The sequence below is a fragment of the Canis lupus genome, chromosome 3 (genome assembly GCF_048164855.1).
Source record: "Canis lupus baileyi chromosome 3, mCanLup2.hap1, whole genome shotgun sequence".
NCBI lineage: Eukaryota > Metazoa > Chordata > Mammalia > Carnivora > Canidae > Canis > Canis lupus.
The window spans coordinates 32,145,378-32,162,523 of record NC_132840.1 but is presented as its reverse complement, the minus strand read 5'-3'; the positions used below and the strand labels follow the sequence as shown (position 1 = coordinate 32,162,523).

Here is a 17,146-nt window from a genome sequence, read left to right as displayed (position 1 = left end):
TGATCATTTCTTTGGCTGCAGGTGTAGTAGGTGAGTATAGCAGGGTGTAACCGTAAGAACTGAGCAGACGGCCATATAAGTAAAATATTAGGATGAGACCTCTTTTTGTTATGAACAAGTGTCACAGGTAAACTAAACTTGGCAAAATAATAACCATTTAACTCTTAAAGCTGGCTGTATTCAAAGGAACAGCCTACAAGGACTCTTTTCTGTTTCCTTTTCAACAAGAGTGCTCATTGGTACAAAGTGTATTAGAGGACCAGGTTGGATCCATACATGTATATGTGTGTGTACGCATACGTATATGTGTATAAATGCACGTGTAGATTAGGAAACCCTCCTGGAAAGGCACTCATGAATACAAGATGGTTTAGAAGAAGGTAACAGATTAAGCAATGTTTCTATAAAATAAAAAAAGGTGGCTGTCAGGATGAGGCAGTGATCCCTAAGATCCTCAATCCAAAGGCTTCTTACCAGTGAAGGCATATCAAAAGCCTATCTTTGATTTCATTTTCAGAATGTTTCTCACTATTATTACAACCAACCTTATTAAATATTATTGATAAGAGGTGAGTGTCCAAAGCATATAACACACAGCAGGCAAACATCTCCAACTATGAGGTTACTGGTGAGAACATGTACCTGTATGTCCGGCCAGTTCACGGCTCACACGTACATTCCCTTCACGAGTTTTCAGATTGTAAATGGAGCAAATGTTATCCAGGCCACCACAGGCCACATAGTTCCCAGAAGGGGCATATGCACAGGTCATGACCCATGAGGAACGCAGAGGGATGGCATGGACCTAAGTGACAGAACACAGATGAGGCAGACACACTCAAGTTCAAAAACATTAACTAGGGACACTATGATTCTATTTCTAGTCTACAACTTTCATAGCATAGAATGCGATAGAGCCAAACAACAGCCAGAGTTATTTTGAAAATAATTTATACATGTGACTAGTCAGATAAAGTACTAATTTAATTACAAATCCACGTGCCGCCTGGGTGGCTCAGTTGGTTAAGCATCTGACTCTTGATTTCAGCTTTAAAAAAAATATCCACTGCTGCACACCAAATTTAATCTACAGTTTTGTTAAGGTCACAATTTATGGTTAGGTATGCACCTAAGTAATAGCTTTAGAGCCTCCTAATCCAGGTTATATGTTAAAAAGAAAACAGTTCACTGGCCTGTCAAAATGGCTCTACACTGACTTATGAAACAAAATGTTTTTAGTGAAATAACCAGACTAGACATTGTAATTAATCCTGCCACAGACTTCCCCATATTTAGGATAGACTTATTACAAATACTGCAATCTTAGATCTCCAGTAAAATACGACAGAGTCTGATCTTCTAATATATATGGACCCAGTGACAGTACTTTGGACTGTTTAAAAGGATTTAATTTATACTTGAAAGTATACTTACTGCCTTTCAGGTTATCTCTTGTAAAAACTAATAACTAAACGAAAAGCTGGATTTCTACATCTTTAAATAAAACATGAAATTTCTCAGCCTGAGCTAACTCTGGAATCCATATCTCTCAGAACTATTAAGGAGGGACTTACCTCCCCCCCTGCCCTGCAACAAGACCATGAACTGCAGCAGAAGAGACCAATAGCATGCTAAACTAGCATGCACTAGTTATCTGATTGGGCTTCACACTAAAAACAAAATTCACTGTGATCCCCTCCCTATCCTGTATGATGTGTTTTACACAAGTGGACAGGAAGTTAGAAGCCTACCGCCTCCTGAGTGGGTTTGTCAGGAAGGGACCCTGCCATCCTTACCTTGTTTGTGGTGTAGCTATCCCAGATGATCAGTTTGCCATCCTGTGAGGCACTGACCAGAAGCCTACAGGGAGAGGACAATAGAAAACTCATCAGTACCAGAGCAACACAGGTATCACACAAAGTCAACCGTATAATCTGAATCTTAGTGACTGTGAACACACACTTCAGTGTCACACTTGTTTGAGACAAAGCACACTGATTTATAAAATAAATAAAAAGGTCTAAATTGTTAACTCAACTTTGAAAGCATGAAAGAAAATACTCCCACAAATAATAATTCAAATTCAAGAGTGCTTGTCTTCAAATGAAGACTAGATCACCAAAGCCACTCTGGTGAGCTAAGACAGGTTTGTTTGTTTTTTTAATTTAAAAAAATATTTATTTATTTGACAGAGAGAGACAGACAGACAGACAGACACACCATGCCCACAAGGAGGGGAAACGGTAGGCAGAGGGAGAGGGAAAAGCAGGCTCCCTGCCAAGGAGAGAACCTCACACGGGGCTCGATCCCAGGATCCTGGGACCATGACCTGAGCCGAAGGCAGACGCTTCACTTACTGAGCCACTCAGGCGCCCTAAGACATACAGATCTTTCAAGAACTAAAGGTGGCAGAAAATATTCAGTATATAACTTTATGTTCCATTTGACACACAGAAAGCTTAGATAGTAAAGAATAATCAGCTTTTAGATATCCCAAATTTGTGAGACATTTCTCACCAAAAAAAAAAAAAAAAAACGAAACAAAACTAAAACCATGAAAATTTCCCAGACTGAGCTAAATCTGGAATCCAGGTCTCCTAGAAACGTTAAGGAGGTGCTTAACCTCCCACCTGCTTTGCAAAGAGATGACAAACTACAGCAGAATCGTGTCTTGTCCAGCAGTAGAGAATAGTAACTGTCATGAATTTTCTTCAAGACTATTTTCTTGCTTTGGGTAACTGCTAAGTTTGGGATCCTGTGTTGAAAAGTTGCTGTCTATATTTGTAGAATTAAGTTAGGATACTGCAGAAGGAAAGCATGACTAATGGGCAAAGGGACAGAGTAATTCTGGGAACCAAGCTACTCATAAGACTCCCTAAGAACTCTGTCCTATAGAATGTGCTATTTTGAAAGAATGGCAAGGAGGCTCTATTCATAATGCTAGGCAGAGATACACCACAGCATGGTAAAATAACAATAGATTAAATTTTTTTTTTTTTAAACATAACATCCTGGCCATGCCCCCAGGGTTTCCCACCTCCCACAAGGACATGTTTACAGAGAGCCAGGCTTCATATGGCCCCTCCTACTGCAGGAGAGGACAGTGGCAGGGGCAGACCAGGGGGAGAAGGACCAGGCCTCTGAACACCCCATAAGCCCAAGTGTCCCAATTGGAGGGGAACAGGTGCCCCCATCAAGGGTCTTTAAACCTCTGCCCCAGGACATCTAGGTACCTGCAAACAGCACGTTGGGTGAGGTGAGGACAGGGCCACATGGCCACCACCCCAAGAGATTTTTAATTGTAAAGATTTTAATCAAACATAGGTTTTGATCATTTCAGCCAAGAGCATATTTGGCTTAATAAACTGATCAAAACCTAGAGGTAAAACTTACTCAAGATATTCTGACAGCTGTGACATTTTGCATCAAATTCCATATTCTGATGCTCAAACTTCCTTTATAAGGAATCAACAAGGAGTCTGGCAAATAACACAAATGTTTTCAGTGGTGCACAGCAAAATTTATCACAGAACCAAAGTAAGTGCAGGTCAAATCCTATCATTTTTCAGATGCAGTTTCTTAAAGCCAAGTCCTGCACCTGGGTTCAGTAACAAACATATTAGGCACTTAAAAGCGATTTCCTTCCACATAAAAGAATAAGGCTCACTCTGCTGCTCAATTTCTGGCTAGCCCTTTACACAGGCTTTGAAGGGAATATTCAAGCCAATGTAAAGAAGCTCATCCTCTAGGAGGGTCACCTTTAGAAAAGGTCTCCTGGTCAGAGAGCTTAATATATGCTGACTCACCCAGGGGTTAGAGAAATGTTAAGCTGTCCGATGATCCTCCAGAAGGTGACAGAGGACACTTCTTAATCTGAGACAGAACAAATGCTGGAGAACTGGGTTCATTCTACCCCTGGAACCTTCAGCTATTCACAAGTCAGTTACTATGAGGCACCATCCACCCAGAACACACAGGCAAGAACCGGCAAGGAAGTGAGGGCTCCAGGAAGCTGAGAACAGAGGCTGAATAGAGGCCCACATCCAAATGCCTCTGACCCCTCATTTACTTGGAGGACGGAGGGCTCTCAGGCCTAGCTGGGCCAGCTGTTTTTCCCTCACAATTATAACAAGAACTTCAGCAGACTTTAGAAAGGGGAGAAAAAGTTTCACATTAACTCAACTGAAAAAGACTCAACTGAAATAGACTCAACTATTCTAAAAAGTAGAATTAAGTATAAATTATTATGTTGATAAACATAAAGATATATATAATATACATCGACACATGCATATGCATGAATCTCTTGTGGGCTCTCCTTGTGGTTTTGTTTTTGTTTTTTTTTTTTTTTAATTTTTATTATTCATGATAGTCACAGAGAGAGAGAGAGAGAGAGAGGCAGAGACATAGGCAGAGGGAGAAGCAGGCTCCATGCACCGGGAGCCTGACGTGGGATTCGATCCCGGGTTTCCAGGATCGCGCCCTGGGCCAGAGGCAGGCGCTAAACCGCTGCGCCACCCAGGGATCCCTCTCCTTGTGGTTTTGAAAATAAATTAATCAGTACAACAATTTGAAAGTATCTATAAACTATACAAACATGATAAGAAAATTGGTATTCATGAATTTACAGCCTAGTATCACGAAAAAATATTTTGGACTTTTAAGAGACAAAAATTTACCTATCTGGAAAAATATAGCTATCCAGAAAAAATAATGTCTGAAAGGCTCTGGATAGTAGAGATCCTCTGTAATATCATTTTTCATTTTCTTTTGTTTGTAATTATACAATAGGGTCCTCACATAAGGGCACTATGAAACACAACTGTGCAGTTTCAAAAACAGCTATAAAACAAGTACACATGTGCCCACCACGCCATCCAAGAAACAGAACAAGACCACAACACCACCCACCAACCCCCACAAGGTCTTCCATGTTACCCCCCCTTTTTATTATTATTTTTTTAAAGATTTTATTTATTTATTCATGAGAGACACACAGAGAGAGGGAGAGGCAGAGACACAGGCGGAGGGAGAAGCAGGCGCCATGCAGGGAGCCCGACATAGGACTTGATCCCTGGTCTCCAGGATCATGCCCTGGGCCAAAGGCGACACTGAACTGCTGAACCACCCGGGCTGCCTTTTTATTTTTATTTTTTTTTAATTTACTTTGATTGATTGATTTTTAAATATTTAAAAAAAAATTTTTTTTTAATTTTTATTTATTTATGATAGTCACAGAGAGAGAGAGAGGCAGAGACATAGGCAGAGGGAGAAGCAGGCTCCATGCACCGGGAGCCCAACGTGGGATTCGATCCCGGGTCTCCAGGATCGCGCCCTGGGCAAAAGGCAGGCACTAAACCACTGCGCCACCCAGGGATCCCGATTGATTGATTTTTAAAGTATGTTACCCCTCCTTTAAGGGGTGACCATCATCCTGAATTTGGTGCTTATTCATGCCCTTGCTCTTCTTCCTTCTGACTCTGAAGCTTTCAAAGTGCAATTTGTGTTTGAATCATATGGAACATAAAGCCTTGCACATAGTGATTGGGAAGCTAGATGATCTAGTGTCCATCTGCCCTCCTGCCTCACGCTGCGCCCTCTCCTCATTCGCAGAAGTGCCTGCAGATTCCCTGTAGCTCCCAGTGACTCCAAGACACAAGTGATGTGTCACCTCTGCAACTCCCCAAACTAGAGCCCAGTTATTGCAGGAGAGCAAACTGCTTAGTGAGCCAAGAGTACCAGCTTCCCAAGGACCAGGCTAGACTGGCTCTGAGTTTAACCGAGCTGTAGTACTACCTAGTAAATGTCCTGTCAGACCAGGACACTGATATTCCAACAGATGGAAGAAAAGCCCTGGAGGCAATATACCATTTGGTTACTGTCTTCTTTTGATAACAAATTCCAAGGCAGACTGATTAGCAAGGGCATTTTCTTTCCCTTTTCTTAGTTTTTCTGATTATTGCCATCATTAAAATGATCAAAGTTAGCTCTCATTTGCATTTGAAATTGTATGGAACAGTGTATAGAACAAACTAAAGATAGATTCTTTTGTTCTGTAGCTGTTTACACTCTATAGCAGACAATTTCATGAACAAAGAGAAAACCAAGCAATTCCTCTCTGACACAAACACAAAATAATGCGACTCAAACAAAGGCATTTTGAGAATCATACATCGGGTATTAGAAAGAGCATGTTATAGCCAGTAAATCACACAGCTTGTTATTTAATTATTCAGGTGGAAAAGGCAGAAGAGAGAGATTCTCCGGCAGCCTCTAAGGGAAAGAAGTGTGGAGAGGGATGGGAAGGAAGGACCAGGTCATGATGGAGATGAACCACCCAGAGGGAAAGAAGTCCCAATAAGGAGAAGTTAAAAGCAAAGAGCATCTGAGGGGGATTTTCTTGTTGGGACAATAGATAAAAGGAAGGTAGGCAGACAGGCCAGAGGACAGAATGATGGTAGCAGCTAAGACATGCACTCCCACACGTCTGCTCTACATGGGCTCCAAGAAAACCAGTAGCAAACCTGTGCACAGTGCTCAGGATGCTTTTATTCGCTGCTGTAAGGCTCAACACACTTAATCTTCCTCACACCACTGGGCAGGTTTATGATCCCTGAGCCAGGACCCTGAAACCACAAGAGGGTAGGGACCACGGAGTCATGAGGAACAGGCTGGAGAGACAGAGACAGGGAGCCATGGCGTAGAGATACTGTGTAACCTCCTCAAGGTCACACAGGCATAGCACAGTGGAGCTGGGAGTGCAAAGGTGGGGGTCACAGCTCATAGAGATGTGATGAGGGTGGTGAAGAAGCGACAGTGTACCATTAGCCCAGGTGAGTGGAACCACGGACAGGGAATCTGCATTTGTGATGCTATACCTGGCCTGCCCAGATATCTGACAACCTCATTTTTCCCATATAAGTAACAGCAGATGAGTTCAGGTTGTATTTCCTCAAAATCCAGAACAATCCTCGAGTGTATCAAGCACTATGTTTTGTTCATGTTCCCACACACCTGGAATCCGTGCCCCAATGCATGGCATAAATTTTGGCCAAATGCCCCCTCAGCGTTCTCCTGGTGCGCATCTGGATTCTTCCTACTGGGTCGATGTTGTTTGTGATCTTAAAAATAAAAGTTACCGCAAATTAACAATCTGTCCGAAGTGACCTCACCTGAGGCCTCCTCTCCTCTCCCACCACCCTCATTCTGGCTATGCTGCTCACTCATGGTGCTGTGTCCACCCCTTACCCCACCCCTGGTTCCTGCCAGGCACCTAGGCAGCTCTGCACCAGGACTTCTCCTGCAACCCATGGCACCCTCCTTCCTGTCCTGATGTGTATAAGGTCCACTGTTCTACTCGTTCTTCAGGATCTCTGATCCCCCAACCCCTGTGTGGGTCCACAGGTGTGTTGACTTCCCCAACACTCCCTCCTTCCTCTCTCTAACTGTTCAGCCAGGCCCAGCTCCTCCTGTCCCTAGTCCTTGTACGCTTGCTCTCCTTCCAAATTACAGTTCCATCAGCCTCCATCACACTGAACACAGGCCTGCTGTTCACACACTATCCACAGCGACCAGGCTGGGCACTGATCTGGACAACACCCAGCAGTGACTAGAAATAGTGTTGCTATGGCACAGAATTGGACATGGAAACCTGCGGACTCACCCCAACATGTAAAGAATGGACATTAACAATTCTCAGTTGCCAAATGGACTAAGTGTATGACAATAATGGTTTGTGTCTTAAATTTAAGGTTTTATTTTTAAGTAATCTCTACTTAAATCCCCAATGTGGGGCTCAAACTTACAACCCCGAAATCAAGAGTTCATGATCTATTGCCTCAGCCAATCAAGCACCTCAATAATGAGTTTAAAAAATGTACAATTCAAAGTACACAAAGTATATCTGAGAATTCAAATTTGGGAACTCTATGCAGTATAAGTTTCTCTTTAACTTACTGTTTAACCCCAATTAAAGTGCATACCCTAAAGCACTGGGACGTAAAACATTTAATCAGCCTCAGGAGAAGTAGGAATGTAATTTTTATTTCACATTTCTGTTTAATTCTTTGGATAAAAACTTTTTCTTGAGATGAGATTCACCATTTTAAAGTGAACAGTTCCATGGTGTTTAGCACATTATCACCTCTGTACAATCACCACATCACCTCCACCTAGTTCCAGCATGTTTTCATACTCCAGCAGGAAACCCCATAGTCATTCTCCACCCCATTCCTAACTCCTGGCACCACTCATAAACTTTGTGTCTCCTTGGATCTGCCTGCTCTGGACCTTTCCTATCTGTGGAATTCTACACTATGTGACCTTATATGTCTGCTTTCACTGGGATCTTGTTTGAGGTTCATCCATGATACTAAACATATCAGTAAAGCATTCTTTGTTATGGCTAAAGAATATTCTGCTATGTGAATGGACCACTTTGTTATTCGCTCTTCTGTTCACAGAGACTGTAGTTGTCTCCACCTTTTGGAAACTGTGAAGAGTGCTGTTGTTAAGAACACATGTGTACATGTACTTGTCTGAGCACCAGTTTTGGGTATATATCTAGGAGTAGAACTGTTGGTTCATATTTTATGTGCAACTTTTTGAGGATCTGCCAAACTGGAGTTTAGAAAGGCTTGTGAGACATTTATTTTTCATCCAAAAAACACTATTTCCTGTGCCTTCTGAATGAAAATGTCTCAAGCACAGATCACTTTCAACGTACTAAGTGTAGGTAGGCCAGCCCAATGCCAAGCAGGTGCCTCTGCATAAATGGGTCCTTACCTGAGAGAGAGTTGCATCTGCACATGCTTTTCTAGCATCCTAAGAAATAAGAAGGACAAAGGGGAAGTTAGTAACGTTTCATATACGTTCAATCCCAGGTCTTCACATCAGAGTTTCAGAGCACCTCTACAAACTGTTAGAAGCAAAAGTAGAAAGGAAGAGGATGGCATCCTCTCTCCATTGCTCTGTTCAGACACAGTCTAAGGCCGCTGGCAGTCTTGCTATATGTGTTCCAAGTTACAACGAATAGAGCATCAATGGCACCCAATACATTTGAGGCCAGCAGATCACCTTATAACCAGCACAACACCCCTGTGACCCCAGAAATGGAGCCTGTGCTGGGAGGATCACACTGGAAGCTGGGTGGCATCAGAGAAACCCCACAAGTGGGTGCTGCTTCCTCTCCTGCCTGCCAAGGCTCCTGTACTTTTCCACAGACCTGCATTTGGACCTCACTTACTCTAACAGCCCAGGAGCCACGGGGCCCAGAGAAAAAAGTCCAAAATAGTACTGGATGGGGATCCCTGGGTGGCGCAGCGGTTTGGCGCCTGCCTTTGGCCCAGGGCGCGATCCGGGAAACCCTGGATCGAATCCCACGTTGGGCTCCCGGTGCATGGAGCCTGCTTCTCCCTCTGCCTGTGTCTCTGCCTCTCTCTCTCTCTCTCTGTGTGACTATCATAAATAAATAAAAATTAAAAAAAAAAAAAAAAGAATTATAAAAGTACTGGATGTCCCTCCGGATCATGTTAACTAAGGATTTTGTTTCCAAGGCCAACAATACCTGACGTTAAAGTCTATGAGCAAAGGATCTGGAGTCAAGATAATCAAATTCAGGTAAGACTTTCTGGCTGTCATATCTGTTATCTGTTTTTTCTTTTCTTTCTTTTTTAAGATTTTATTTATTTATTCATGAGAGACACACCAAGAGAGAGGCAGAGACACAGGCAGAGAGAGAAGTAGGCTCCATGCAGGGAGACCATGTGGGACTCGATCCCGGGACTCCAGGACCACGCCCTGGGCCAAAGGCAGATGCTTAGCTGAGCCATCTGGGGATCCCCTGTTATCTGTTTTCTTATCTATAAAATGATATTGTGAAGTGGGTAACAACTACAAAGGGATATTCTAAGGCTAACTAAGAAGTTTTGTTTTTTTTTTTTTTTTTTTTTTAATCTTTTTTTTTAATGATAGTCACAGAGAGAGAGAGGGGGGCAGAGACAGAGGCAGAAGCAGGTTCCATGCACCGGGAGCCCGATGTGGGATTCGATCCTGGGTCTCCAGGATCGCGCCCTGGGCCAAAGGCAGGCGCCAAACCGCTGCGCCACCCAGGGATCCCAAGAAGTTTTTATTGTTCCTAAGTGATCAAATTTACTAGGAAATACACAAAATAGAAAGTTACACATTATGAAGGAAAATGAAACAATAGTTTGAAAGGGGTAAAAATATGAGTGCAGGAGTAATTTCAAAGGAAATTATGACAAATTTCTAATATGAAAAAATGTATCTATTATGCAGTCATCTCATTATGTACTTTTGAAAGTACAGCATTTATTTGCACATACCTACAGGCTCGCAGTTGGTGGGGATTGGCCGGGGGGGGGGGGGGGGGGGGGAAGGGGGGGGGTAGGGTGGGGAGGTGGGTCCCAGGACACCGTTCTCTAAGGACAAACTACCTTACTGTGAATTATTTTTATTGCATGAAACTGGAGGAAATATTTATTAGCAGAGAACATGGAAATGTACTCAAAGACATTATTATTATAAACATACCAAAGATCTAAATTTCAAATTCAGCTTTAATTATCCTATTAGAAGTCATTCTGCTTAATTAATTCTACTTAATGGATTAAATAATTAAAACACCAAAAACTGTATCATCAAGTACTTCTATGCCAGCACCTAAATTTGGGGTAAGGAGCAAGCAGATGGAAGGTCCGGAGTAGCAAGTCTTTCATCAGGGAATCTGACAACTACTGAGTTTATTAACTTTATTTCTGAACACCACTCTTATTAATGTTATACATGGATTTTAGTTTTAAAAGAGAATAATGAGAATTTTTTAAGTGAAAAAATAAATCATGGGACTTAAGCAACTTCACCTTGATTAGCATCCAAAGATCAACCTGGATTTCACACTGCACCATACAACAGACCGTGGTGATACTATCGGTAAAAGGAGGGAAAAGCCATTTTAAAACTAAACACCAAGAACTCCAATTCAGTCTTCATTTTAACCAAATGTCTATGCCACTGAGTGCAGCATTTCTCAGAACAAGCTGGAAGAATTCTCCTAATGGAAGCAATCTCTGTTAACTGCTTCCTAAAGACAAATTTCTACCATCTTTCAGATTAATTTCCAATTGAATGGACCGGTGAAAATGTGGATAATGGATAAATTATTTATGCAAAGGTTTCTATGCTGGCTGTGATGAGAAATGCCATTGAAGACAACAATGGCCCTCTCTTTTGTTTCCTTAAACCAGAGTACATCCAAGGCAGTGATCACTCAGTTCCCTGCAGAGTGAGGTTTCTTTCTACTTGGGCCCCCAGGAAATCACCTGATCTGCTCAGTTGCTAGACAGTTAACACTTGGGACTGTCACAAACTCTGAGTCTCCTCACTTGCATGGGTTGGTACAGTGGCTTTGTAAACAATTTGCACCGTACATTTCCGAGTTTTTCTATAATCCATCAATTAGCTCATGTACTTTAAGTCATGCAATGGCTTGATCAGTATCTTTTTGAAAATTTGTGTTCCCTCACAATCTAAAGTGGGAAGAGGGCTGCCTCAGTGGCTCAGTCAGTTAAATGCCCAACTCTTGATCTCAGCTCAGCTCTTGATTACAGGGTTGCAAGTTCAAGTCCCGTGCTGGGCTCCACACTGAATGTGGAGCCTGCATGCATGCATTCATAAAGAAATAAATAATGGGATGAGATGGTCCTTGGCATCTTTCAGCTTAAAAAAAAAAAAAAAAAAAATCTAAGAAAACCAAAGCCTCGGGGGATCCCTGGGTGGCTCAGTGGTTTAACGCCTGCCTTCAGCCCAGGGCATGATCCTGGGGTCCCAGGTCGGGCTCCCTGCATGGAGCCTGCTTCTCCCTCTGCCTGTGTCCCTGCCTCTCTCTCTCTCATCAATAAATAAATAAATAAGCAAGTAAACAAACAAACAAATAAATAAATAAATAAATAAATAAATAAAAAAACCAAAGCCTCTTAGAATCATCCACCACTGCTTGTTTGATTTCCTGTTCCCTGCATTCTTTAACAAGTATGTATTTCTTGGGCATTCAGGAAAAAAAGGGTATTTTTTTTTTTAATTTTTTCTTTCTGAAAGAAAGTCACCTATTTGGTGCAATAGACTTTGCTGTCCGACCCTGTGCTGTAAAAAGAAACCAGCACAGACTTACTTAGCTCCTGAGACTGGCCTGGGCTGGTGGGTGTACAGAAGGCTGCAGTTCAGGAGCAATCCTCAGGATGGTCCAGAGTGGAGCCACAAGAACATGAAATCTAGCAAGACAAGCTGAGGCCTGTCGTTCACTGTAGGACACACTGAAATCTCAAGGCTTGGTATAAAAAAAGGAATGTGAAATAATAAAAACACCTATTTTTAAATTTTTATTTTTAAAAGATTTTATTTTGGGGGTGCCTAGGTGGCTTACTTGATTGGAAGTCTGCCTTTGGCTTGGGGTCATGATCTCAGGGTCCTGGGACAGAGCCCTGCAAGGGCTCCCTACTCAGTGGGGGGTCTGTTTCTCCCTCTGCCCCTCCTTCCCACTCAAGAGTGCATGCACTCTTTCTCTTTCAAATAAATAAATAAGCAAATAAACAAATAAATAAAAATCTTTTTAAAAAATAAGTAATAACAAAAAGATTTTGTTTTTAAGTAATCTCTATATCCAACATGGGACTCGATCTTACAACCCTGAGATCAAGAGTTGCATGCTCTTCTGACTAACCTGGCTACATCTATTAAAAATGGATTCCACATATTTTTCACATTTTTATTTTTAATTTTTTCTAGATTTTAAGTAATCTTTCTATCCAAGGTGGGGTTCAAACTCACAACCCCCAGACCAAGAGTCACATGCTTCCCCGACTGTGCCAGCCAGGCGCCCCTCTATTCACACTTTCAAACCCCACAGCTGGCTACAGGATAGCCCTGTCTCCTGGGAGGATGGCCTGCAGTTCACAGTATAACTGGCTCTACAAAGTGGGAAAAGATATATAACATTAACTCTCAGGCTTTCTCCCCCACCCCCCAAAACTTGGATCTCTTTCACCTATGCCACACAAACCTCCTTTATCTGCCATGAACAGATCCAAATCCACTAAGAACAACTTCTAAATAATAATTTATAGCTACTAGAAAAACAAAATTCTGATTTCTATATTCTGGAAGGTAGACAGCCATATTAAACAAGTCTGATCAGAGCAAACCACTAAAGACACCAAGTCTTCCTTATTTTTATTGAGCTATATCCAATCATTTGAATGTTAGGATTTAAAACCTGAAAGACACTTTGTTTTCTCTTGGCTGTAGATCTTTAAAAAATTCATTATCTTTTCTCAAGCTTAAAAAAAAAAACTTGGCTACCCTGATGCTGAGGCTCCTTTCCCCAGTTATCACCAGGCTTTCTGAACACAGAGCTGGTCCTTTTGAAAGGGATTGGGCTCCATCCTTACAGTGGACTCAGAAAAATAAACTGCTATTTAGACACATACTAAAAAATGATGCTCTGAGAAGAGCTGGGCCTGAGAAGCCCCTTCATCAAATGGACATAAATCTGCCTCAATGTCCTCAGGATGGTTTTTCTGGGGGTCCACCCCTCCTTTTCTTAGTCTTCTTATAAACAGTGTGAGAACAGGTACAAGTACTTGTATTTAATGTTTCTCTAGAAAGTGTTCAAGTACTGTCTCACAAAATGGGAGAACAGAATCCATGACTTCAGATCCCTCCCAGTCCTGCCTTTTCAGAAGTGCATGGGCTCTACAGGGGGACATCACACACCAGTGACAGGCTGGGATTAAAAGCTGTAGAACTCTGGGAGCTACTTGTTGTACAGGGTGGCTAAATGACATGTAGGTGTTTGTATCTCCGGCTAGATGTGCCTGCTCTCATTTAACAGCCTACGTAAACTTGCAGGTGCCAGCATCCAACCCAGGATCCTTGGATACCCTGGGCACACCTGAGACACCTTCCACCATCGTTGTTAATACTCTTTTTTTTAAACAAGTTTCCTGTCCTCAACAGTCACAAGGGAGGGAAGCAAACACTACATTCTACATAGTGACCAAAATAATGTCATGAATGAATTCCCAAGGTTAAGAAAATAATATATAGAGAGACATTTACAAATTCTATGAAAACATTGTAGGTATTAACTATATACTGGAAAACAAAACCCTGAAAACCATGTGTTAGGCCAAATATCTGGTTCTAATTAGCAAATCCTGGGCCAGTGAAAATTCAGTTTCAATCCAAAACACTGAATACTTATTTTGAAATCCACCTTTCCCAAAACAGATAAACATCTCATCTGAAATCCAAATGATTTATAAAATAAGCTAAGCACACATGTGCTACCTACCCTAATTTGGTTTTTAAGCTGCTCAGCCTCCTGCCGTAACTGGTCAAGTTCACTCATCTTCGGTTCCTAGTGCTCTTCAATACCAACTCAAGGAATCTGAGATCTGAAACAGAAATACAAGCATAAAAAAATTAATAAACAATGGTTGAGTAACTTAGGAAAGCAGACAACAAAAGGAAATTGGGATTTTAAGAGCTGTAATTTTATTAGAGGTCAGAGCACTTTTCTTAAGCATTCATCAGAACTTCTAAAGTGCCTACCAAGGGCTGGATTAATAAAATATGACTATCATCCACTAGCTTTTACAATGACAATGTCTAACAGACCACTCAATAGACGGTGGGGGGCTAAAAAAGGAAAAATCTGATAAGCATTTTTCATGAAGGATCAGAGTCTCATTATAAACCCAAGAACATAAGACAGACAGAAGATCTAGAAGATCTCTCATACAGAAAACCAGGGATAGTCAAGTTCAGGAAACGAGCAGAGTGGCAACTTGACAACCCAGTACCTCAATACCATGTTGACAATCTTGAATCCGTGATCCCCACAGAGGATGTCAGAATGTTTACAGAGCAATTCTGAAAGGACTCAGCGTGGTATCCAGCAAGCCTCTGGGTCAGGGACATCTCACTCTCCCACCAAAATGGGCCCTGAGATCCCAGTAAACTCAGAAGCAGTAACTCCATCCTTACAGGCATAGACCAAATTAGGCTCAGTAGAAGTACCTCTAACCCGGTCTCATGAAACAGTGTTCCTGAAATCAGACTCAAAATAAAATCACCCTTTAAGCTAGACACTTATTTTCTAAAGGGAATGTGGTAATCAGGGTTTGCATTTCTGACTGTTAAATCAGTGGTAATTATGACCAGTGTATCACAAAGCTGAAGATAAAATTACCAACCTCTCTTTATTTTTATTTTTTTATTATTATTATTTATTTATGATAGGCACACAGTGAGAGAGAGAGGCAGAGACACAGGCAGAGGGAGAAGCAGGCTCCATGCACCGGGAGCCCGACGTGGGATTCGATCCTGGGTCTCCAGGATCGCGCCCTGGGCCAAAGGCAGGCGCCAAACCGCTGCGCCACCCAGGGATCCCCCAACCTCTCTTTAAAAAAAAAAAAAAAGATTTATTTATTTATTTATGATAGACAGAGAGAGAGAGAGAGAGAGAGAGAGAAAGAGAGAGAGGCAGAGACACAGGAGGAGGGAGAAGCAGGCTCCATGCCGGAAGCCCGACGCAGGACTCGATCCCGGGACTCCAGGATCACGCCCTGGGCCAAAGGCAAGTGCTAAACCACTGAGCCACCCAGGGATCCCCCAACCTCTCTTAATCACTTAAGACTACAATGAGCTCCTACATGCAAATATTGCTTATCCAAGGGCCTCAACACCCAATGCAAACACATATCAGAGATTTTATGCAAAACTGACAGAGTTAATATTATATACACCAGATACTTAATTTAACAATAGCTATTTTCTTGAGATTGAAATGGTTCGGGGAAATTGTCTGGAGGACCCAGGAAGCATTATTTGTTAAGAGTTACTAGATAAACTTCCCTACTCTGCACAAAAGCATTCAAATAAATTTACCTGGCTTACATTACAGAAACTTAATGTATACTTACTGATGAAAACAAAAATACCTTTGCCAATAAGGAATATATTTAAAAAGTGTGTTTGTTAGTTATTGCTTTCAGCTATGCTGCCTGTTCACAGCTACAAAACAGGACAGGCAGGAGGCAGAGGGGTGATTGCGGTGCATGCTGAAATCTCCAGAAAGCAATCTCAAGTTGCTAGCACTGACCTTCAATCAAAGTCTGTAGAACCATCAGGAAAGGCCTTATCGGGACAGGATGGGATGTGAAGGCACCTCTGGGAAGGCGATACACGGTGACACAGTTTCAGAAATATTTTTGACCAAAATAGTTGTTTCTAAAGGCATAATTTTAAGTGGATGCTGGAAGCATGTAGAAAGCTTCAAAGAATATCTCGCCAAAAGGAGCACTGCTGAAGCTTGATGTAGGAGAGGCTACACTGCAGACACTTTATCCCTGTAATATCATGGTTAATACTCTCTCCAGTCTTCATATACAAACTCTTCAGAATTGCAATTTTTTTTTAAATTTTTTTTCAGAATTGCAATTTATGAATATTAAGGTAGTGCTCGCTTCGGCAGCACATATACTAGAATATTAAGGTATGCAACAGTCACAGTGCCAAGAAAATACAAGATAATTTTTAAAACAAAAAGCTGTGATGATGTGTCCTCTGAGTTTACGGACTGCTTTGTGTTCTTTCTGCCAGCCAGGACATCCTACCACCACTCACACACATTTATATGTAATCCTATTACACCTCACACACAATTATGCAGGGTTGGGGGTAGTCTTATTCCAGCAACACCACCCTACCCCTCATGGTAAAGAAGGTCCATAAAGCCACTTTATTCAGGGGATCCCTGGGTGGCTCAGCGGTTTAGTGACTGCCTTTGGCCCAGGGTGGGATCCTGGAGTCCCGGGATCAAGTCCTACATCCGGCTCCCTGCACGGAGCCTGCCTCTCCCTCTGTTTGTGTGTCTGCCTCTCTCTCTCATGAATAAATAAATGGAATCTTTAAAATAAATAAATATATAAAAATAAAAAGCCACTTTATTCAATCCTTTCAAAATCAATGTTGAAGAAAAATAACAGCTAATGGTTGTCATGAGGTGAAAACTGAATTGTTAAATTTTATAAATACTTTTATTTTTTTTTATTTTTAAAGATTTTAT

The 17,146-nt window shown here is 41.8% G+C and overlaps 1 protein-coding gene across 3 annotated transcripts in view; it reads right to left on the bottom strand.

Annotated features, from left to right (window-relative positions):
* Positions 1–17,146, bottom strand: part of GNB1 (G protein subunit beta 1) — a 101,332-nt gene that overhangs the window by 19,584 nt on the left and 64,602 nt on the right. For all 3 annotated transcript variants that reach the window (XM_072820074.1, XM_072820076.1, XM_072820075.1), the window contains 5 exons: positions 14,369–14,471; positions 8,785–8,823; positions 7,015–7,121; positions 1,797–1,860; positions 643–805 (listed from right to left, as the gene is read on the bottom strand). In XM_072820074.1, coding sequence (XP_072676175.1) covers positions 643–805; positions 1,797–1,860; positions 7,015–7,121; positions 8,785–8,823; positions 14,369–14,425 — 430 coding nt within the window. In that variant the 5' untranslated portion in view covers positions 14,426–14,471. The remainder of the gene's footprint in view (positions 1–642; positions 806–1,796; positions 1,861–7,014; positions 7,122–8,784; positions 8,824–14,368; positions 14,472–17,146) is intronic.